The 23,818-nt window shown below is 42.7% G+C and overlaps 1 protein-coding gene across 3 annotated transcripts in view; it reads right to left on the bottom strand.

Annotated features, from left to right (window-relative positions):
• The window catches only part of Cabcoco1 (ciliary associated calcium binding coiled-coil 1), a 101,948-nt gene that overhangs the window by 59,141 nt on the left and 18,989 nt on the right, over positions 1 to 23,818 (bottom strand). For 2 of the 3 annotated variants that reach the window (XM_060369412.1, XM_060369413.1), the window contains 2 exons: positions 20,901 to 21,045; positions 10,806 to 10,878 (listed from right to left, as the gene is read on the bottom strand). In XM_060369412.1, coding sequence (XP_060225395.1) covers positions 10,806 to 10,878; positions 20,901 to 21,045 — 218 coding nt within the window. Of the gene's footprint in view, positions 1 to 9,074; positions 9,340 to 10,805; positions 10,879 to 20,900; positions 21,046 to 23,818 lie in introns of those variants that run through there. The other variant, XM_060369414.1, reaches the window with a different exon arrangement.

The following is a 23,818-nucleotide window of genomic DNA, read 5'->3' as shown; positions in this document are numbered from 1 at the left end:
CCTGAGCTCGTCTTCTCCATCTTATCTCCTCCAGTTTTGGACAATTTTGTTATTTAAAAAGAGATAGACAACATTTATTTATCCCAAGAGGATCCAGTGGTTTTGGTCTGTCCTTAGGAGTTCTGCAGAGCAGATGGATGCCGTTTTGTGTTACTGGTCCTTCAGAAATCAAAGGCACTTACTGCGCTGAGCGGAACGTCCTATTCTTCGGAGGCTTCCGGCTCAGAGCAGAGAAAGACCCAGGTTCTGCTCCCTTTACACAGTTGAAAATGTTCCTTTTAACACGTGCTCAAACAGACGCAGCCTACCCTGGGCATGTCTGGGCACCTTGGACAACACTGAAGAGGCTGATTTTTCTGGAAACCAAATCTGGGGTTATTAGTGGATTTTGTGGGCATGTGATCACAGAACAGAGTCATGTTGGCTTTTTCCAAATTGTACCCGTTCCTCTACACCCTGGCATCTATTGCCAGTTAATGTTTTAAATAGCAAGTTGCTGTGGCTAGAGGCCTTGCTTTCCAGATCTTACTTTTCTTGCCCTGGCCATTCTTTGTGTGGTGTGATTTATACAACCTGAAAATAGTAAGATGCTTCTCCTGCTAGAATAATTATGAAATCTTCCTTTGGCAATAGAACCTTTGGCTTTAGGGAAAAGCACACTGACTAATCACATAATCATGAAATGCAGCCCTTCAAAAGAACATAGGAGCTTTCATATTGTGCATGCCTCTGAAGTAAAAAAAAAATGCAAGAAGTACATAATGCTGAATAGGGAAAATAAAGATGATGGAATAAAGCTTTGATTTTGATGCCTGTACTATTAAAATCAAACAGCCTCAAGCTGGTGGTTGAAAACCATCTCAGCATACAGAGACAAGAGCTAAGGAGAAGCCAGACTTTCCTGGTCCTGTCAACAAAAAGTGACGGCTATCAGCAATTTGATATGTCTGCCAGGCCTTTTGTGTAACAGTTTCCTCTAATATTGGAACATTCTATCTTGCCAGGAAAGCTCCTTAAGCAGGAAGGCAAACAACTCAAAATAGCTACAGGAAGTCCCTGAAACTGACCAGATTCACTATGCCTCACCCTGACTGACTAAACTGTAAAAACAAAGGGTCCACCCATGAGAGACAAGCCAAGCTCCAAAGAAGACTCGGGGTCCAGAGCAGCTGCCTTGAAGAAGCAGAGAAGAGCCGAGATGCCTGGAAGAGATTTATGTGAGTCTCTTGGAAAAGACATCCTCCAAGCTGTTGAGCTGCCTGCAGGCTGTGCAGTGAGCTCCAGGTTCACAGCTTTGTGAGTTGTCACCCACATGGGATGGGCTTTGGTGATGCAGCTAGCTGTCTTTGTGTCATTTCAGCTCCTGTATGTAAACTCTCACCCAAATCCACGTAAGTAATCCCAATTAAACTCATTGGTTCACCAAGATGGACTTTTGTCACATCTGTACTTTGGTCTGTTGTGGGCTTCCTACCTGTGGTGAGTGGACGTGTATGTTGCTTCTCCCCACAAATAGTTTTGTCATACAAGGTAACTGCTAACTAAACAGGGGCAGGGCAGAACCAAAGATGAGTTGGAGAGGAGTGAGTATATGGTCCAGGCCATGGGTAGCAAAGCATGCAGCTGAGGCTGAGAAGCCTTGTGGGGCAGGGTATCGATGGAGGACATTCTGACAGAGTTGTCTTTCCCTGTGCAGTGTGTGTCAGTGTGCCTTTGTGCTGTGACAGCAGCTGCATAGTCCTTGCTACGGGTAGTGGGTCAGGCACCTGAGGCTGAGCCATTGGGACTAGGAGTATCTGTGGGTGGATCCCCAGCATGGCAGCCTTCATCTGTGTGGTATGGAGTGGGCATGCATGCTTGATGAGTGGGCTCCACTGCATGAATACAGAGATGCCCTGAAAACCGTTAAAGCTTTAGAGGAAATTTCACGGGTCTTAGAGGTTAGCGCACAAGGGTTGAGATTGTTTGCAAGCAGTGGCGGAGGTTGTCTGGCCTTTGCTGCCCATGTTTAGCAAAGCACCTGTGGCCAAGATGGCTTCTGAATAGGTTTTGTTTGTGTAAAGCAGGAACTTGTTTGTGTAAAGGAGTAATCAGAACAAGAAAGGGAGATTCAGTTAGTGTCCTCTGTGTTAGCTTGTGATTTGACAAATAAATTAAAGGGAAGGATGAGAACGGGTGTTGACTTTTAGTTTTTTAAGGTATGGGAGCCAGAAAATAAAGACAGTCGAAGTTCAAGCTATGCTCATAAACCCTACCTGGGATCCATGAACTTGGAACCCGTGGGAAGATTTAGAGATTGAGGAGAGCATTGTAAAAAGCAGTAAACAATACCTGAGGGCCTGACCTTTAATAGGAAAAGAAAAGAGAAAAAAAGAATTGCGATCCAACATAAAAAGATGGGGTCCTGAACAATGGTACAAGAAACAAGGGTGATCAGGAGATGCTCAGCCTTCCAGCTTCTGAAATTAGGGGAGACATTTTAAGCAAGCAATGAGAGAGCCTGTTACAGCCTGGCTTGTGAGGGCATGGGACACGCGTACAGATGGGATCTGTGGCTATAGAAAAACTGCGCCATGCAATCCCTCCCTCCCTCTTTAAGGCAAATGCTGTGTAACCTATCAAGTGTGAGTGATGTCAGGGACTTATCAGAGCCATTAGGAACACTTACCTATCTTCATCTGAGGTTCTCATAAATATAAAGGTCTGGAGGACCATAAAGGAGGGATAGATGCCCTTAAGAGAACTAATGCCCTAAGAGAATGGAATGAGGGATGCTGTGTGTGAGCAGCAGTTCACTGAGCCAGAGAGAACTATGTTTACAGAGGGCTCAAAGAAAAGGTGGATCCAGTGTGGACCTCAAGGCTGATAGGACCTTAACAGCTTTGCTGAGCTCTTTGGTGGGGCCAGGTCTTTCTAATCAGGAAAGGCTTTGGCAGATCTTAATGAGTTAAACCGGTATAAGGAGTGTCCAAAGAGCAAGAGAGCAATGCAGAGGAGATGGGAAAACAGTGAGGCAGAGGGAGTGGTCTGTCTGTGTTACACAAAGACAAAAGTGAACAAGATTTGTGTCAAGTCAGAATTCCTAAGGAAAGAATTGATAGAAAGATGAATTCTTTGCTGAGCAGATTCTCGGAGGCTAGAAAGTCTTGTCCTACAATAAGGAAATTACAGTGATACACAGAGATGATACAGAGATGACCCAGGAACAGCAATTCCCATTGGCACATTTCACTGGTTGTCTTAATGGATGACTCCCATGATGTGAGTAATGTCCCATACTCCATCAGAATGACCTCACTCTATGAACACTTCTTTATCACCGCAGGGGTTGTTTGGAGGTGCCATTTAGGGTGTAGAGGCAGGAATAACAGGAGTGCAAGGCCATCCACAAAAAGAGTACGGCTAGCTTAGGGGGCATAAAACCCTGCCCTGATTATCTAAAACATGGCAGGTGAGAGGGGTCAGAAGGTACAGATTCCTGCTGCCAAGCTTGAGGACCCATCCGCGGGACCCGCTGGCTCTGCAGTTTCTCCTCTGGCCTCTACAGGCATGCAGTAGCACACATCCTTGCCTATATGAATACAAAATAAAATAAAGAAAAATGTTTTCTTTCCGTCCTTTCTTCACTTTTTTTAAAATTTTTTTAAGTCTTGGTACTGGAGAGATGGCTCAGTATTTCAGAACAATTAGTGCCCATCCAGAGTATCCGAGGCTGTTTCCAACCACTCGTGACTGCCTGTAACTCCAGACCCAGGACATCCAACATCCTTTTCCGGCCTCCAATGGCACCTATACACAGTGCACATACCCATACATAGGCGTCCCCTAACCCCCGAGGCATGTCCCAAATTATTTCACTATTGTTTTTCAATATTGCAGGCAAATACACACACACATATTTCTGCTGGTCATCTTCCTATCTACGTGAGATAAAGTTGGGAAAGTGTAGAACAGCATGAAAGGCAACCATGTTTCAAAGTTGCCAGTCCACTGTGGAAGTATTTATTACCACATTCTCACAAGACAGGAAGCTGCAGTTTAAGCTTTTCAGAATGTAGGGGTTTTGAGTGGCTTTTCTTTCTTTTCTGGGGCAGCAGATTTGAGATAGGGTCTCTCTACAGCCATGGGTCATTATGAACTCACAGGGCTTTTAATTTGACTTCACTTGAGGACTGAGAATGGCAAAAATCTTTGTGTGAGTTTGTTGGCCATTTATGTATCTTCTTGTGTGTATAAAAAATTCTTAAAAATTTTTTAAAATCATATGTATGTTCCTGTGTCTGTGTTAGAATTTGTGCACCTGCATGTGGGTGCCTTTGGTGATCAGAAGGCATCAGATATCTTGGAGCTGGAACTACAGGTAGGTGAGCTGCTTGCTGGGTGTTGTGAATCAAATCCAAGTCCTCCGCTGGAACAGTGCAGGCTCCCAAGTGCAGGGTCATCACTGCAGCCCCATGAACATGCTTCGGATATTTCCTCCAGCACAAGTCTTTTGTATTAATTTGCATCTCGGAATTACAGAGCACATCAAGAGTATTATCCCCCTTCTGTCACTTACTTATTTATATCACAGGTTTTTATTTAGAAGTTTGAATTTTATATTTGTCTAGAGTAACCTCCCACCCCTAGATATAAGTTAAAATTCTGACGCAGGCAAAGACATCTGCTATCTAAATGTTGACTTGTAATGAGCTGTAGTTTGCCATTTCACAAGGTGTTCTGTAGAGAGGATATCTTGTAGGTTGTATGGGTGCACTGCCCGTCAATTAAAAAACCTATGGCCTAAAGGAAAGGCTAGAATAGAAGGTGGGCCGTCGGGCCGGTAGGAAGGATTCCAAAATAGAGCCAGGTGTGAGGGATTCGTCTGGGGAGATGTGAGGATGACAGACTCTTGGGACCTGAGCAGAGGTAACCATCCACGTGGCACAATGTATATTAACATAAATGGGTTATTTTAAGTTATGACCTAGCCAGAGATGGACATAGCTATATGGCCTAGGTATTTGTAAATGTATTTTGAGTATTACGAGTTATCATTATTCTGGGAGCTTGGGGCCCGCAGGAAAAACATGCAACCCACTACAGTGTTCCATACAAAAGAAAGTTTTCATAATTAATCATGAGTAGTGGAAACACATTTTCTTTTAAGAGCAGCTTGTGAGCCCTTGGTAAAGGACTTAGTGGACGATCATTTATAATTTAAAGACTGGCGTAGGTTTTTCACTGGGCACACAAAATCATATCTTGCAAGCGTGGTATTTTCAAATCTGACGAGGAAATACTGCCTCTATGATATTTCTTATCATTTAAATTTGGTAAAATTTTGAGTACTGGTTGAATGTGGATAGGCCCATGTGGGGCAAACCATGAAACGTAATAATGGCTGGTGTTCTGCCCACCTAGTGGTCTATAATAAACTCCGTGGTCGTGAGCTACGGTTTTGGAAGTTGGCTCCTAGGGCAGCACACGAGGATTATGATTTCCATCAATGGAATCAATGCCGAAGAAAGAAAAAGCATTGGTAAAAATTTCCTCTGTGTCTTTCTTCCCTTCCTCCTTCCTCCCTCCCGCCCTTCCTCTCTCCCTCTTTTCTGCCTTCCTTCAGTAAAATCATTTCTAAAGCTGCACAGTGAATAAATAATCAATTTGGATTGGCAAAGAAGTACTGGACAGCAACTGAGGTCTTACACATCCAGGCAGAAGAGAGTGGAAAATGTAATTACCAAAAGCCCAGCCTTATTCATTCAAATATCAGGCCACAGATGTGTGGAGACGGATGCTACAGAGGTCCAGGAGGGCAGAAACACTTGAGTGATAGGCTCAAGAGCTGAGGTGCCAGGTGAGCTGCTATGGAAACCATCTTTAAATTATGCACCTGCCATTTATCAATTGTTTGGCTAGAGACAAATTCGCCCAAATTTCTCTGAAAAGATTGGTATTTAATGGAGGATGATTATTTTTCAGAGCTTGGAGGGAAAAGGGCGAGAGTGAAGTTTGATGAATTGTGGGCTGGAACATCGACTACTTTCTTTAAGTGATAGATTCTCCAGTCACTTTGTCACACATGCCAGGGAGAGCAGATAAAGTTATTTCAACACTACAATTTCTGATGGATTTTTCTCTGTATACCCAATTCCACTGGGTCAAACGGCAAATTACATGCTGTCTGATATTCCCTCCTAGCAGCTTGCTAATAGCCTAATTCAAGGCAGAAACCTCTTTCAAAATAAAAAATAAAAAATAAAAAAACCCAAACATTTGTGTAAGTTTAGATAGTATTTTTAAAGATTTATTTTTATTTTTAACTGTGTATATATTTATGTGTCTGTGTGTAGGTATGTGCATGTGAGTGTAGATGCTGGAGGTGGACAGAAGGGGGCGTGGGATATCCTGGAGTTGAAGTTATAAGATATTGTGATTTCGGTAGGTACTACATTGTAAGGGAAAACTCAAGGGGGAAAAGTTACCCTTCAGCTGTCTCTTACTTTTCCAAATCTGTCCTGACTTGAATGCTGTTTACATTGCTCTTTTCCTTAAGACAGTGGATTTAGGGAATATTACCTAAGTTAGCTGTTTTGTTTATCCAACTTTATACTTTAAACGAATAAAAGAAAATTTGTGTTTCTGTCTTTTTATTTTCCTCCCCAAACTACAATGTCATTAACACCCATAATCTGGGTAACTTTTGAAATAAAAAAGAAAAAAAAATGTTTCCTTCATTGTATTTTTGCTTAAGAGTGTGTGCTCAGAACATGAAATTATATCCTATTGACATCTGCTGGGTTGGAAGTGCTCTGAGTTCCTGTATTTGCTGACCTTAAGTGGTATTATTTGGGGATTTGAGAGTCTGCCAAAGTATAACTTCGGGCGAGGTAGGCACTTTGGTATATTTATGATTCTCTTTAAATATCTCCACACATCTATCACAAGCATTATAGTCATATCTGGGCACAGCGCTGCTTACAAAAGCAGGGTTTCTGCCAATGGCTACATGGGACATGCTACAGCCTGCACGGTAACGGCGCGTGTTACAGTGTGCACAGTTTCCAGGCCGCTACACCAGGGGCCTGGGGAAGCATCCGGATGGCAGAGCATCTCCCACAGAGTATGGAGCCTGCTGGCTCCGATGGCTAGCCCTCAAACTGCCCTTCCCGTTGAAGTTCAGAAGTTGGGAGAATTCGTGAAACAGAGCAAATCTTACAAGTTTTTTCATCTCCCAAAAGCATGCGTGCATATGAATTATGTGTGTTTAAGCACACTCACATATGCGTGCACACGTGGGCACACCCCAATGCCTGATAGCCTTTGCGTGTGCCCATAATTCAAGATCTGTTTTGTCATCGCATTGCTGAACTTAAACTGAATACTATATTTTAAGATGTGATACACAGCTCATGATTCATGAAGCCAATTTTATTTTCGTGGAGGAAAAATTTGGGATGTTACAGTAGAATGTCAGCTTTTCGCTCTATAAGCAACGCTTCAGCTAGACCCAGTTCGTAGTTAAAAGTTAAATATGGCAGAGCGGTTGTAAAACATTTGAATTTATGGGCTGAGAATGCACCAATTATTTTTCCGTTTAGCTTTCCTCTTGTGAAACTCCAGGTAATGTCTCTCTGACCGACTGTCTATCTGTCAGCATGGTGATGGGGAGTAAACAGACGCCTGCCCTTAATTTACAAAATGGGCCTTCTCAGAAATCAGCTGGGATTTATTTTCCTCTTTTACAAGTGGTACACAAAGCCATTCACATTGGTAAGTACCAGCATCAATCTGGAACAGACAGGGCAAAATGCCCCTTTCCACTCCCCAGCCAGTTCCAGCTTACACCCTGCTGCCTGAAGGCAGACCATAGCAATGCCTCCTGTGACGTCTTTCTGTCCTGTTACTGGCATGTTCATCTCTACACGTCTTCCTGTTTACCTGCCCTTAAAGTCAGTCCTGGGACACTGTCCATATTGTTCTTCGCTCCAACACTCAGTGTCCTTTTAGGGTCCCTCACATACCTGTACCTAACACTCTACCGTATTCCTTCTAATGATGTCATAGCTTTCCGTGGCATTTGCTTTCACCTTTTCCCTTTTGGATTTGGCAATTTAAAAATAACATTTTATCTCATGCACTGGGGTGTTTTGGCGGCAGGTGTGTCTGTGTTCCATGGACATGCCTGCTGCTTGCAGAGACCAGGAAGGCTGGTTGGAGACGTGAACTGGGGTTACTGATGGTTGTGAGCCTCCGTGTGGGAGCAGGACACTGAACCCAGGTCCTCTGCAAGAGCAGGAAGCCCTCTTCACTGCTGAGCCATCTCCCTAGCCCCTGATGTGGCATTTCAAATGTTTTAGTTTTTGGTTATTTGTATATGTGTGTCTGTATGTGCACATGAATATATGCCCAAGGAGTCCGGGACAGGGCATCATATACTGCAGCCAGAGTTGGAAATGGCTGTGAGCCACCGAAATGGGTGCTGGGACCTGAACTTCGGTCCTCTGCAAGAGAAGTGTGAACTCTTAACCACTGAGCCATCTCTGCAAACCCCAACTTGACAAAAATTTAGTTGCTGTACTCTCTGCATTTCCTTACCCATATTCCTCTTACCTGGCTTTCTCTTTACCCATTTTTATTATATAAACAATCTGTGAAGTATTTTAATTGTCATTAATAATTTCCAAGTGTTTTTCTCCAAGTGACTTAAAGAGACTGATTTTTTTCACCAAACAGTCAGAAAGCCTGGCATGGCAGCTCATGCCTGTAGTCACATTTGGGAGGATGAGACAGGAGAACTGTGATGTGTTTGAGGCCAGCCCAGACTACAGAGTGAAAGAGACCATACTTCAATAAATTTAAATAAATTTCCCTTCCCCACAAAAATATCTTAAAAAAAAAAAACACATAAATCCCAGTGTGCAGCCACAGCAGTGAGAAGTCTGAGGCTGGGAAATCTCAAGTTCAAGGCTAGCTTAAGCTACATTACACAGTGAGATCCCCCCCCCCAAAAAAAAAACAACAACAGAAAGTCAGGTGTCTCATTCCACATTAAAGACAAGAATATTTTCTTCCACGTTTCTCATGTTTTAATAGTTCTGAAATTTAAACTGAGTCTTTTGATTCCATTGTCTCTTCTCTCTTTCATGATCAAAGTGCTCATATTTATCTGCTGCTATTCCTTAAACACATAATTTTAGAGCTAGCGAAAACAAATTCCCCAGCCCAAGTAGATCCATACCCAAGCATAGTGGAGCTTAGCCCGGGAGAGGGTGGTGCAACCAATACTAAAGGGGGAAGGCCTTCCTTTCAGAGATGCCACAGGAGGTTGATGGACAGTTGACTTCTCTCCAGGGACTATGAGAGCCAGAAGAAAATCAGGTGACTTAAAATTGTGCTAAGCAAATAATTGCCGATCTAGAATACCACAGACAACATTTTTTTTTTTTTCAAGAATGAACCTTTTTTGGGGGAAAGGTGATAGATAACTTGGTGAATAAAGTCTTGCTGCCCAAGTCTGAGGACCTGATTTCAATCCTCAGAAGCACATAAAGAGCTGGGCACTGGGACACAGACTTCCCAGAGTGGAGGCAGACATGCAGAGCTCCGGGGTTGCTGGACACCCAGCCCTGTCTAATCAGTGAGATCTAGGCCAATGAGTGATCCCACCATGACACATTTCTGCCAAAATCCAATGTCCTGTAGTTTTTGAAGACCATCTTTTTCTTTAGGATAATTATTTGATTATTAATAATTATTTCTTTAGGATAGTTATCCTGCAGTCTGTTGTTATCAATTTTTCTGGGATTGGGGCCTTTAATGTACGGTTGGCACTGGTTGTGGGGAAATTGTTGCCATCATCTGGGGTGGAGTGTTATTTTGGGTTAGAGGAGGTTAGCATTACACATTGTTGATTCAAACACTCCGGATAATCTTAAACTTGGATTCAGTCCACACGAGGACTGGTTTCCTCAAAGGCGATCCATTCGCATGTGGCATACAGCTCCGGGGGTTACATATACTCTCCTCTCACTTTGTTTTCCTATTCCAAGCATCCACCAAAGCCCCATGTTTTATTTTCTCTGTCTCTTATCCTCCTTTAAAAATACTTAGGTAGAAAGCATCACCCAATGCCAGGCTTACCCCTGATCATACTTTAAAAAGCAAAGCTATATTTATTGTTTTTAATTATGTGTGTGGGCATGTGCATGCGAGATAAGTGCATGTGCCTGTGGAGACCAGAAGAGGGAGTCAGAGTTCCCTGGCACTGAAGTTACAGAGAACTGCCAGCCCCCTGCTGCGGGTACTGTGGATCTGAATTAATGTTCTCTGCAGAAGCAATCAATATTCTCTTAACTGCTGAGCCATCTTTCCAGTCCCAGATTCATAATGTTTTTTAGCTGATAGCTGAGATCTCAAACACTTAAGTTAAAAACATGTCTTGTCCTGTTTTTCTAGCTGTGAAAAGGTTAGGGCAAGGTGAATTATAGTATGTGATAATGCGTGTGTCTGCCACTAGTAAAGAGACCTTTAGTGAGTTGAACTCATTTTAGAATTTTGTATAAGATGGAAATCTAGCACAGAGTTACCTTAGTTGATACTAAAATGCTGTTTTTCTAAATTCTCATATATGCCACATGCTAGAAATCTACACACACAGTGAGTTTCTACCTAACTTTCACAATAAAGATAATGAACAATAATACTTAATTTAATGTTAGAAATCACAGGCCTTCTCACAACAGATGGCAGGGCATTTGACTGATCTCAGGCCCCTTCTTCTAGACCGTGCATGTGTGTGGGTTCTGCCCCACATTACTTACCTCCATTCCAATGACAATTTCTTCCCTGTTGGAGTAGAACATAAACTCATAGAGTCTATAGTGCTGGAATAAGCTGAAACGAACAAACAAAAAAACAAACAATAAAAAACCCAAACGTGCCACTAGCATACAGCAGGAGAGAAGAGCAACTATTTAAAGGTGTGACTCAAAGGAAGGGGGCTTTGGCGAAGCTACAAATAGTCAACAGAGGTATGGAAACCCATTTCCTTCATCCCAAAGCAAGCTGCCTGAGAATGCTGGGAGATGCAAGGTTTGCTTTCTGAGACTGTGACACGGAGTGGGGGAGCATGCATGTGTGTCTAGGGTAGAGAAACAGCTAGAGCAGTCGTTCTCAATCTGTGGGTCGCGACCCCTTGGGGGAATCACAAATCAGATATCCTGCCTATCAGATGTTTACATTATGATTCCTAACAGCAGCAAAGTTACAGTTTTGATGTAGTGACAAAATAATTTTTACGGTTCGGGGTCACCACACCATGGGGAAGGGTTGCAGCGTTAGGATGGTTGAGAACCACTGATCTAAAGCATATTTCCTAGTTTGAAACCCAGCACCCTCCAGGAGGCACCAGCCGACCTCACAGAACTAGCTGTGTTTAGCTCTAACCAGACTTAGTCCGGGTACGGACAGAGCTGTGTTTCTCCTTATGTAAGGTCTCACACTGACAGTGTTTCAAGGTTAAAGCAGTCTCTACCAACACCAGAAAGATAGCACGGCAAGGACTGAAATCTGTTTTGTAAGGTGTCTGATTTACATGGCTATGTGTTCACACGTCAAACAAAGGCTGGCATACATTAAGGCGGATCGTTTGCTTTCTTCTCACCTGAAAACTAGGCGGTCGGTGACTATGGGCTACGTGGGGCTCGAAGTCACAAGCGCTTGCAAATAATTATTTCTGGTAAGTTAAGAGCCTGACGCTGTGTCATTGAGAGTTAAAAATGTTACTGAAGAGGGCTGGCTTCTAATATCCTGTTTGTGATAATATTTGAATTTTTCTAATTCTCTCCCTGCTGGTTGGGAAAATTAATAGGCTCATAATACAGCAAAACGCCCAAGAACACCAACAACAACAAAGTGTCTTAGTGGCTTCTCTTTCACTCTGGTGCCTTCTGCTATTTAAGAAAATTGATTTTAATACAACTGAGAAATTAACATTTGCAAAAATGTAGCCAGAAAGCATGTGTAATGATGGCTTTTTCTGGACGCCGTAATGGATCAAAGTTTCAATTCATTTGAAATCAATGAAGAAATCCTCGGGCGGCTGGGTCTCTCTGAGTTACATTAGCAGTGGGTCTCCCTAAGAGCACAGTCCATTAAAGAGTGCTGGCTGTGTGGGCACGGTCGAGTCTGCTTTCTCCTCGGCACACCTTGAATACTTGATTCACTCATCAACACTCAGAAGGCTAACTTAGCCTTTGACATTGCTTTGATCGGTTGGCTAGAAAAACACAGGAAGATGAGTGAACTCTTGATAATTCACCGAAGCAAAATAAATTCAGATACTCCCTTCTTGATATTAGTGACCTAGAGAGAGCTGTAGGGTCAAAAGCCTCAGGCTGGCAGTAATTGATTTTGGGGTGTAAAATCAAATACCATAGAGGGGGGTCTACCTTGTTCCTCTCTCAATCAAACTTCCTAAGGCTGTGACCCTTTAGTACAGTTCCTCATGTTGGGGTGATCCCCCAAGAAATTTTGTTTGTTGCTACTTCATAACTATAATTTTGCTATGTTATGAATTGTAATGTAAATATTTTCAGAGAGAAAGGTTTGCCACAGGGGTCCTGACCCACAAGTTGAGAACTGATGCTCTAAAGGAAAATCCCACTTTGCCCATCTTGGCCACCTTGTGACACAGGATATAGGATAAAATATTTCCACTCTGAAATGACATACTCTTTCAGTCCCTGTGTCTTTGTTACATACAGAGTTGTCCCGTGTCTGCCGAGAGGAAACTTGAGCAATGAAAACAGCACCCATGACTTGGATATGATGGTCAAGGTGCAGTAAGAAGGCAGGGCCTGGAGCAGGAATGGGGGAAGATATTTAAGGGGACCCAAGGGAAGATATTTAAGGGGTCGCTTCTTAAGGGACAGGCCAAGTTCTCTCCCTGCCTCTCTGTTCCCTTCAGCTTCTGCAGGAAGCTGATAGGGGCCTTGCCTGAGCCCAGAGTGATAAGTCAACTGTGGGAATGCAGTTATTTCGCCTATTGGACTTCTGTCTGACTCAGGTTCCAGTGATGTCCTCCAACTCTCAAGTTAGACCTCGAAGCAAGATGGCATAAATGGAAAAAAATCGTTCTAGTTGGCTGGCTCAGTGTCATGCACTGTTGGGCACAAAGTAGGGATGGGGCTGGTTTTCTTACAGTGAGATAGACATATGTGGTTCTCAGAGGAAGAGAGCACTCAGTGAAAAACTGGGTAAACAGTATATGCAGTTACAATTGCATGTAACATATATGTGTCTAGAAATATCTATGTATTGCACAGGCAGATAGCTGATCTCTCTCTCTCTCTCTCTCTCTCTCTCTCTCTCTCTCTCTCTCTCTCTCTCTCTCTCTGTGTGTGTGTGTGTGTGTGTGTCCTTATTTAGATTGCCTAAGCAGATAGCAGTAGTACCCATACTCGCATGGAGAAGAAATTTTGGTAGCAGTATTTCCAGACAGCAGGTAAAAACGTATCATTTAGACTAAAGTGAGAGTATCTGAAGAAATGCAATTTTTAAAATAAATTTATTCATTTATTTATTTTCCATCCTGATCACAGCCCCTTCCCTCCTCTCCTCCTAGTCTCACTCTCTTCCTTTTATTCCCCCTCCCCGGCCTTCCCTCCCCTTACACACCCATCCTGGCCCATCGAATCGCATCAGGACTTGGTACATTCGCTTCTATTGAGTCCAGGCAAGGCAACCCAGCTAGCAGGTAGCTGGGTCCACGTCAGATACAATCCATGCTCCCCTTGTTGCTAGGGACCCACCTGAGGACCACGCTGCCCATATGTGTCGTGAGCCTAGGTCTAGACCATGCATACTCTTTGGTTGATGCTTCAGTCTCTGTAAGCCCCTATGGATCTAGGTTAATTTTACATTGCTGATCTTCTTGAGGGGTTTTTGTTCCTCACCGAAGACTACCCTAGATCCACCTAAAGTTTGGCTGTGGGTCTCAGCATCTGGTTCATTCTGCTGCTGGTTAGAGCCTCTCAGAGGACAGCCATGCTAGACTCCTGTCTGCAAGCAGAGCATGGTATCATTGATAGTGTCAGGGGTTGCCTTCTCCCATGGGGTGGGTCTCAGGTTGGGTCCCACTCCCTCTTTCTCTGTACCATTTTTATCCATGCACATCCTGTAGGCAGGGTAGATTTGGGTTGAAGGTTTTGTGGGTGGGTTGGTGTCCCCTTCCCTCCACTGAAAGTCCCACATGGCTAGGAGGTGGCCCCTTCAGCTTCCATGGTCCCCGAATATCCTCCATATCCTCCCAGGAGACTATGCTGCAGTAGATCTCCAGCTTGTCTTAGAGATTTCCTCCCCCCTTGGTTTCCCATCTCTCTCCCTGCCCTCTCGACTCCCATCCCTACCCTCCTCAAGTCTGATTCCCATCCTTGTTTCCCTCCCTACACCCTCTCTCACCCAGTTCCCTCTCTTCATTCACTTTGGGCACCCATTTTATTTCTCCCCTGAGTGGGACTCAAGTATCCTCCCTTAGGCTCTCCATGTTGCTTGGCTTCTTTGGGGCTTTGGATTACAGATTGGTTATCCTGTATTATATGGCTAATATCCACTTATGAGCGAGTACATACCATGTATCTCCTTCTGGGTGTGAGTTACCTCACTCAGGATGATCTGTCCTAGTTTTGTCCATTTTCCTGCAAATTTCATAATGTCCTTGTTTTTAATAGCTGAGCAGTATTCCATTGCATAAGTGTACCGCAGTTTCTCATCCATTCTTCTGCTGAGGGACATCTGGGTTGTTTCCAGTTTTTGGCTATTTCAAGTAAAGCTGCTATGAACATAGTTGAGTCCTTGTTGTATGGCAGAGCATCTTTTGGGTATATGCCCAGGAGCAATATAATTGGGTCCTGAGGTGGAACTCTTCCCAATTTTCTGAGAAAGTGCCAGATTGACATCCAAAGTGGCTCTTCAAGTTTACAGTCCCACCAGCAACGGAGGTTTCTCTTGCCCCACATCCTCATGTGCTAGCATGTGCCATCACTTGATTTTTTTGATCTTAGCTGTTCTGACAGGTTTAAGATGGAATCTTAGAGTCGTTTTGATTTGCATTTCCCCGATGATTAAGGAGGCTGAACATTTCATGCAGTGCTTTTCAGCCATTAGAGTTTCCTCTGTTGAGAATTCTCTATTTAGTTCTCTGCCCCATTTTAATTGGTTATTTGTTTTGTTGGTTTTTAGTTTCTGAGTTCGCTATCTATTTTGGATATTATCCCTTTGTTGGATGTAGGGTTGGTGAATATCTTTTCCCAATCTGTAGGCTGCTGTTTTGTTCTATTGATAGTGTCCTTTGCCTTATAGAAGCTTTTAAGTTTCATGAGGTCCCATTTATTAATTGTTGATCTTAGAGCCTGAGCTGTCTGTGTTCTGTTCTGGGAGTTGTCTTCTATGCCAATGAGTTCCAGGCTTTCCCCCGTTTTCTCTTCTAATAAATTCAGTGTAACCAGTTTTATGTTGAGGTCTTTGATCCACTTGGACTTGAGTTTTGTGCAGGGTGGTATATATGGACCTATTTGCATTGTTCTGTATTCACTTATCCAGTTTGACCAGCATCATTTGTTGAAGATGCTTTCATTTTTTTCCATTGTATGGTTTTGGATTCTTTGTAAAAATCAAGTATCCATAGGAGTGTGGGTTTATTTCTGGACCATTTATTTGATTACATTGATCAATCTGTCTGTTTCTATGCCAATACTAGGCATTTTTTGTTTGTTTGTTTTTAACTATTGCTCTGTAGTTAGCTTGAAATCAGGGACAGCGATACCTCCAGAAGTTCTTTTATTGTACAGAATTGTTTTAGCTATCCTGGGTCTTTTATTTTTCCATATAAAGTTGAGACTTGTTCTTTCAATGTCTGTAAAGAATTGTGTTGGAATTTTGATGAGAATTGCATTAAATCTGTAGATTGCTTTTGGTAAGATGGCCATTTTACTATGTTAATCTTATCTATCCAGGAGCACCAGACATCTTTCCATCTTCTGATATCTTCTTCAGTTTCTTTCTTCGAGGACTTGAAGTTCTTGTCATACAAGTCTTTTACTTGTTTGGTTAGAGTTACAAGATATTTTTCAAATTTTTTCTGGTGTGGTGTCTTTTATTGGGGAATTAAGTCCACTGATGTTGAAAGATTGTTAATTCCTGCTATTTTCATGTTGGTGCTGTTTGTGTGTGTGTGTGTGTGTGTGTGTGCTTCCTTTTTTTTCCTTTTTTTTCTGGTGTGGAATTATTTATTTCCTGTGTTATCTTGGATGTGGTTAACTTCTTTGAATTGGAGTTTTTCTTCTAGCATTTTTCTGTAGGGCTGGAATTGTGGGTAGATATTGCTTAAATTTGGTTTTGTCATGGAATATCTTGTTTTCTCTAACTATGGTGATTGAAAGTTCTTCTGGGTGTAGTAGTCTGGGCTGACATCTGTGGTCTCTTAGGTTCTGCATGGCATCTGACCAGGCCCTTCTGACTTTTATAGCCTTTGTTGAGAAGTCAGGTGTGATTCTGCTAGGTCTGTCTTTATATGTTACTCGACCTTTTTCCCTTGAAGCTTTTAATATTCTTTCTTTTTTCTGTACATTTAGTGTTTTGATTATTAGATGGCAGGAGGATTTTCTGGCCTAATGTATTTGTTGTTCTGGAGGCCGCTTGGATGTTTATAGGCATCTCTTTTTTTTAGGTTGGGGAAATTTTCTTCTATGATATTGTTGAAGACATTTTCTGGGTCTTGGACTCTTCTCTTTCTTCTATTCCTACTATTCTTAGGTTTTATCTTTTCATAGTGTTCTTGATTTCTTTGATGTTTTTGTCAGGAATTTTTTCGATTTAACATTTTTTTTTGACAGATGTATTGATTTTTTTCAATTGTATCTTCTATGCTTGAGATTCTTTGTCCATCTTTTGTATTCTGTTGGTGATACTTACCTCTGTAATTTCTATTTTCTTCCCTAAGTTTTCTATCTCCAGGATTTCCTCAGTTTTTTTTTTTTCTTTCTTTGTTGCTTCCACTTCCATTTTCAGGTCTTAAACAGTTTTGTTCATTTCCTTCACCTATTTAATTGTGTTTTCTTGTATCTGTTTAGGGATTTATTCATTTCTTCTTTAAAGGCCTCTGTCATCTTTATAGGGTTGGATTTAAAGTCATTCTCTTGTGCTTCACCTGTGTTAGAATTTCCAGGGCTTGCTGTGGTAGGATAGCTGGGCTCTGGTGGTGTCTTAGTGCCCTGGGCCTTGTTGATTGTGTTCTTATGCTGCCCTTTAGCCATCTGGCTTGCCTTGGTATTGGCTCTGAAAGCTGTGCCTCAGGTGAACTTGAATATTTCTGGGGTCCCAAAGGCCTGTGTGGGCTATGCTGGGTGAGCCCCTCTGCTGGCCCTGGTGGCTCTGGGGGTTGTGCCCCAGGTGGGTCAGGCAGGTAGGGAGTAAGGTGAGAGGGCTCTAAGCTGAATGTTACTTGCGGAAGGGGCCTCACAGGCCTCCTCTGGATGGAGGACAATGCAGGTCTTGGCTTTCATATGAATCACCTCTGCTGGTTGTGTCCCAGGTGGGGTAGGCAGGTCAGGAAAGGGCTCTAAGCTCAACTGAAATGTAAATTTTTTTGACAAGTTTTACCTTATTGTTTGACTATTTCCTCCTAACTGCAACATTGCCTCCTGCAGGAAAAGTTGACAATAAATCTTGCGAGGCTGAGGAGATCCCTGAATCCAAGGGCTCCAGAAATCCAGAAAAATTACAAGATTCAGAGGCTCCACACCGAGGCTCTAGAAGCAATAGGCAGTGGCTGGGGAGAGTCACCGATAAAGCTTTCTGTCACGTTGTCCAGGGAGCTGGAAGGATGTGGTTTTCATTAGTTTTCACCCATGCTGGGAGTAAGGGTGATTCAGCTGTCTCTGAGTTACCCATGCTCCTGTAAGTAATTCTGATAAACTCATGATTTCACTAAGTTACACTTGGGCGAAATTATTTCTTTGTTCTGTGTGTGTTTGTTCTCTGGGGCGAACAGGAATTTGTTCACTAATAGTCTTGTAATGCACATGCCATGGACCATAGCAAAACAAACAAACACACACACACACACACACACACACACACACACAATCCTTCCCTTAAGTTTAGCATGGTTTCAGTAGTTAGATCAACAGACTATTAGGCTAAACTGAAGCACACATACTTTTGATAGTTTAGTAATTGCTATATTTATAAAACTTAATAATCATTGAGATGAATATTTGTGTAATTTCACCACTAAATCTCTATTTGTGAGCCCATGAGGGGTTCTGAACAGCTGTGGAAAAGCTCACATTGCTTCATACAGCTTCCTTATCGATTCCAGATATCCTGGTAACTGATATTTTCCCTTTTGTGTAATAACTGTATTTAAATGCATAGTTCCTCTGTAATCACAATGCAGGGATTTAGCAGCATTACATTTGGATTTTCTGTATTGGACTAATCTCTTTAAATATCCTTTTTATTAGGAGATCTAAGATTGGGCATGTGGAGCTGTTAGGATGTGCGGTGAGGAACATTTCCCGGAGGGATGAGTTGAAACGGGGGAAGGAGCTTGTCCCTCACTGACAGGGAACGGTCACCACGGCATGGCTTTGATGCTGTGGTCAGCTGTCGGGCCCTTTATGCATTATAAACCTGGGCTTAGGGCTCTCGGCTATAAGAAAAAAAATGTGGCCACTAGAACACACTGGTATGTGTAGATGAAGAAGAAAGCCAGTGCAAAGGTAAATGGCCAACTTACCCTGTTCAGGGACACTCAAAAGCATGAAGGGGCAGAAAGGGCCTCAAGGCACGGATTCTCACATGCATGCACATGTGTGTGCATGGTGTGTGTGTGTGCACGTGTGTGTGTGTGTGTGGTTGGTCCAGGAGCTTCCAGGAACTCTCCCACTACTACCTCCTGGTTCCCTGTGTGGGTATCCTGGTCTTATAGACATACCTGGCTCTTTAAGGATTGGAACTTAGGTCCTCAGGCTTCTGCAGCAAGTGTTTTACACACACAGCCATCATCTACCCCAGCCGAAGGGCAAGTTCCTGTCCATGTCTCCCCTTCCCCCACTGGTGGAACTTGTCTTGCTCTACGAGATAAGGAAACTTCCATGCTTTTCAGTGAGACACCAGGACATTAGGACATTCAGTGCACATTAGGAAACATGTTTTGTACTTTGAAAAAAATCACCCTGTATTAAATGCCACCTTATAAAAAGTACTGTATCACAAGCCACTATTAAGCCACACTAGAAATCAGTACATAAGCTTTATAATATTAAACACACTAATGTTTATAAGGCTTCCAGACGACAACCAGAGGCTTTGCCAAGCGAATCTTGAAGCTGTGAAGGGCTTCAGATGGCCCTCTGTGTTGAAGGATACTAAATGGAATGTTGGAAAATAGACATAGCTGAAAAGAGAGAGTAAGGAGACTGTGCAGAAAGACGCAGTGTGTTGGAGGCAGACTTTCATCAGCGATGTTCCAGTATTGTGAAATGTCTCTTTGGAGAGAAGAGTGCCTCTCTGTGTGACAGGTTCTACAAAGACAGATTTCAGGCTGAGAGATGGCTCGGACCTTGCTGCACCTACCTGAGGACCGGAATTCAGGTCCTCAGCACTATATAAATTCTGGGTGGGCATGGCAGACAACCGCTTATCCTATGACTCAGCATGTAGAGCCAGTGTTCCCTGGGACAAGCCGGCTAGCTGAATACGCTGATGCAGAGGGCTCTGGGTTCAAGCGAGAGCCTCTGCCTCAATAAATGACATGGGGAGCAATTGAAGAAGATACTTGAGGTCAACCTTGAGCCTCCAAACACATTTGCACATGTGTGCACCCTTGTGCACCCCTATATAAGCGAACACACATGCAGACTACACATACACAGGCAAAACCAACCAAAACAAAACAAAACAAAAAAGAGGCAGATGTCTTGCTTTGGTAATGGAGCCACTGTGATATGAAAAAACTTCCACTCCATCCACAATCATTTTCTAAGTAGAAATTAAGATTTCTAATGAGTTAAACTGGACATTAGTTCAAACTATCTTAGGTTATTTAATAAATTTGATGAAATAGGTGCATCTCATTTCCCTCCCATAACAGGCTTGAGCCTACAGCCTCGTGCTTGGTGAAGAGAAACACCCTACCAATGATCTACATTCCTAACCCTCTTTGCAAATACTTGTGAGATTTAGCCTTCCCTACCTGGAATTACAGGCCTCTGCCATAGGGACTTGCAACTCTTTCATTGCAAACACAAATCATGTAACATCAACTTTTAAGTGGAAATGAATGTTACTCTTTAAAATGTAAACGTGGCTCTTTGGATAAACCAGCTACCTAAAATATAGCCCCATTATAACTATATTCAATTCTATTAATAAAATGCTGCTAGTTACAGACTCAGGGAAGAAAGTCAATCTGCAGCGGTGATTACAGGCCAGATGAAATTACAGCGTCATTCGTGAATCAACTTTAGGAATGGAGAATGAGACAAATGTTCAAGTTCCCATTTTCATTTGTTACATGGTAGAGTTGAGTGTTCTTTTTTTTTTTTTTAACAATACTTCTGTGTTCCTGTAGGTGTGTGGATACATTTGTGTCACTGCCATGTATCAATGATCAGCTTGGAGGGGTTAGTTGATTCCCTTCCTCCATTTTGTGGTTCCCCGGGATTGAAGTCAGGTCCTAGGGGCTTGGTGGCAAGCACCTTGACTCACTGAGCCATGTCCCCAGAGCGTGTGCTATCTGCTTATTGAGTAGTTGTTGCACAAATTCCATCTGCACTTGCTAAGTTGTCTTCAATGGGTCTTTTCTAGAAGGCACGGAATGGAAAGATAAATGGGATGAATACAAGACCTACCTGATTTTTAAGTAGTCGATGATGGCCTTTGATTCTCTGACATCAAAGATGTGCAGCTCCTCATTCTTCTGTGAATGGTTTGGTCCAATTTCTGCCATCACTTCGCCAAGCCACTTGATGCTGTCCTCTAAGGACATATGGAGTGCTGAAATCAAAGCCAGGGAGCCTTTCCGTTATCCTGATAGCTGTTGTGGGGATACAATAGTCCATGGTGCCCTGAATGTGCCCAAATTTACCCCGTCTAGTATTTGTGGACAGGAAAGACAAGTCTCTTGTTTCTTTACAACAATTAGTAATTGCATTTTGGCTGGATTAGTAGCAGTTGGGTTAGTCATCATTATGATCATATATGCGTCTGGTTGTCTGGACAGTTTATTTTCTTTTAAAAAAGCAAAACAACAAATATCTATCTAAATACTACTTTTAAATAGAAAGGAAAAAAAGAAGGGTATATAAAAATTAGAGAGAAGATGGCTGTCATAGGTGGCGAAAAGACCCAGATCATAGGTTTGGCCACTGTGAACACTAGTGCTGAGCTCAGCAGGGAAGGCCAATGACCAGATTCCTGTTTCTTAGCTGGGTGGTATCATGTGAAAATTTGGCCTGAAGATTTTTGATAGAGTCAAATGTATGAATGTTTTCAAATCTTGTGTACTTATTTTTACGTTTTATTTATTTTGTGTCTCTGTTTGCATCACATGAATTGTGTATAGGACAGAGTAAACTTTCATTGAATTGGTTCTCCCCTTCCACCTGTTGGTTTCCAAGGACTGAGCTTGGGTCATCAGGCTTGGTGGCAGGTGCCTTTGCCTACTGAGCTATTTTGAAAGCACTTAAAATATTTATAGTGTAAGTGGGAATTTTCGTATAAAATATCACCACGTTTCGGACTTCAAAGCCATCTAACCTGTTTGCTGAACATGCCATTGTGAGAGTATCAGAACTGGATGGAAATGACAGAAATTCCTCACCATGACCTACCAAGAGCAGGTGGTGGCTTTAGAAGATTCTCAGAAAACTACAGACAACAACAAAACACACGTGCACACAACCAACCAACACGCCTTTGCAGGCTGTTTCCTCCACTTGTCCAGTTGAAAATAAAAATTAAATATTAATGATCTCAGTCTTAACTCATGGTGTCTTTGGTGAAAGTATAAATGTCTACCATCCTTTTTGATTGGTTGAATGTGTGTGTGTGTGTGTGTGTGTGTGTGTGTGATAGAATACTGTCTGCAATCTGTAATGCCCTCTCCCTTCCCACCCCCCTTGGAGATTGGATGCAGGTCAGTGGAGTGTCAAGAGAATCTTTCCTGACACTCATGGATAGGCATGCACACAAAACAGAGGTGGATGGAGGCACCACCTCTGTTGCAAGGTCGTGGAGAAATGTGTGCAGGCTGTGGGTCAGGATGGGTGACTGTCAGCTGCAGTGCCTGGCTGAGGGGCCTGAGGAGATTATTTGAGAAAGCTGCAGCTCAGAGGTGAAAATCTCTCAGGAGCCCATCAGTTAACATCCTACATGCTGTATTGGAATGGAATGTTGGAGGATGAGGATGGAGGTAAAGATGGATCGTGAGACTATGTACTGATTAGGTGGCCCAGCCACATCTGGAGCAGCTGTGTCAGGCACCTCTCCCTGTACCTCCTTCCCCCCTCCCCTCTGGAATGCATATTCAACACGCCGCAGATAGCAAAATCACTAATATAACTTTTAGAGAGACATTACAAGCAAACACTAGCTTACAGTTTATTTCCTTCAAATTTTCTTCTATCTATAGCAATTAGAACCAAACGCCAGGTAATTACACCCCACTGAGCAGTGCGGTAAATGTACCCGGTGCTGGTACATACCCTGGAAAGGCAGGTACCCAGAACTTAGCAGCGGTAATTCTTACGCAATCATGCCCTCCTACAGGTCGTGATTATCACGGGACTCACGAGGGGCTTTTGCTTCTCATCTCAGGTAAAGCACTCTTTTCACAATAAACCTTAAAAAAAATCACCCCGCAGCTGAAGGGAACTTAGGAAAGAAAGATGAGGAGGAGGAAAGCAATCCATAATAAAATAGAAAATCAAACTCATTAATTTAAAGGCTAAGAAAAAGGGGATTTAGATTGTTGATTTGAATTCTGGATGGAACTATAGTTATTAAACACAGAATGCATCTATTTATAACTGTGGCTTGTGTTGACCCGTGGCTGACTCTTTAGAATTTTTGTTGAGCCCAGGTTTTTCTGCGATGATTTCTTTGAAAACTATATGTGTTAACCTTTCAGTTATATGACTGAAGTCCCACAAGTGAAGTGACAAGACTGAGAGGGACTAAACCAAGTACATTCTGGGAAACTGAGGTAAGGAAGGAAACTCTAGATTGTAACTAGTAAGAAAACTTGAGGCAGGGTCAGGTAAAGGGATGCTTGCTAGCTAGGTCACCGGTCTCATCATTTTATCTTCAACCTCCTGCATCTAAGATGAGCATGCTATTGGGACAGGCAAATAGGAAGTTCACAGGGAACCCCCGAAAGCTAGTCTATGTGTGTGCTTTTTCTAGTTGATTCCTGCAACACTTGAGCATGTACCAGTTTGTGTTCTTCTAGGAATGTGCTGTTTCCAGGTGTACCACTTTTTTCATCTATTAGGCATATACTATTTCTACTGAGATCCGGCTTCAAGCTTATTCCATCTGTGCTGTCGCCTTCTGGCCCTTGACATATGTGCCCTTCCTAGCATGTACCCATTTCTGGTCTTTTACATATGTGCCCTGCGCAGTGTGTACCCGTATCTAGCCCTTCACGTATGTGCCTTTGCTTTCATGTACCCATTTCTGGTCCACTACATATGTGCTGTTCCTGATACGTGTCATTTCTCTTCTATCAACATGTTTGCTTTTCTAACAGTCGGCTGTGTTTTTTATC

This window comes from Meriones unguiculatus, chromosome 16, assembly GCF_030254825.1.
Source record: "Meriones unguiculatus strain TT.TT164.6M chromosome 16, Bangor_MerUng_6.1, whole genome shotgun sequence".
NCBI classification, from domain to species: domain Eukaryota; kingdom Metazoa; phylum Chordata; class Mammalia; order Rodentia; family Muridae; genus Meriones; species Meriones unguiculatus.
Note: the sequence above shows the minus strand (reverse complement) of the source record. Positions and strands in the feature narration are given on the sequence as shown.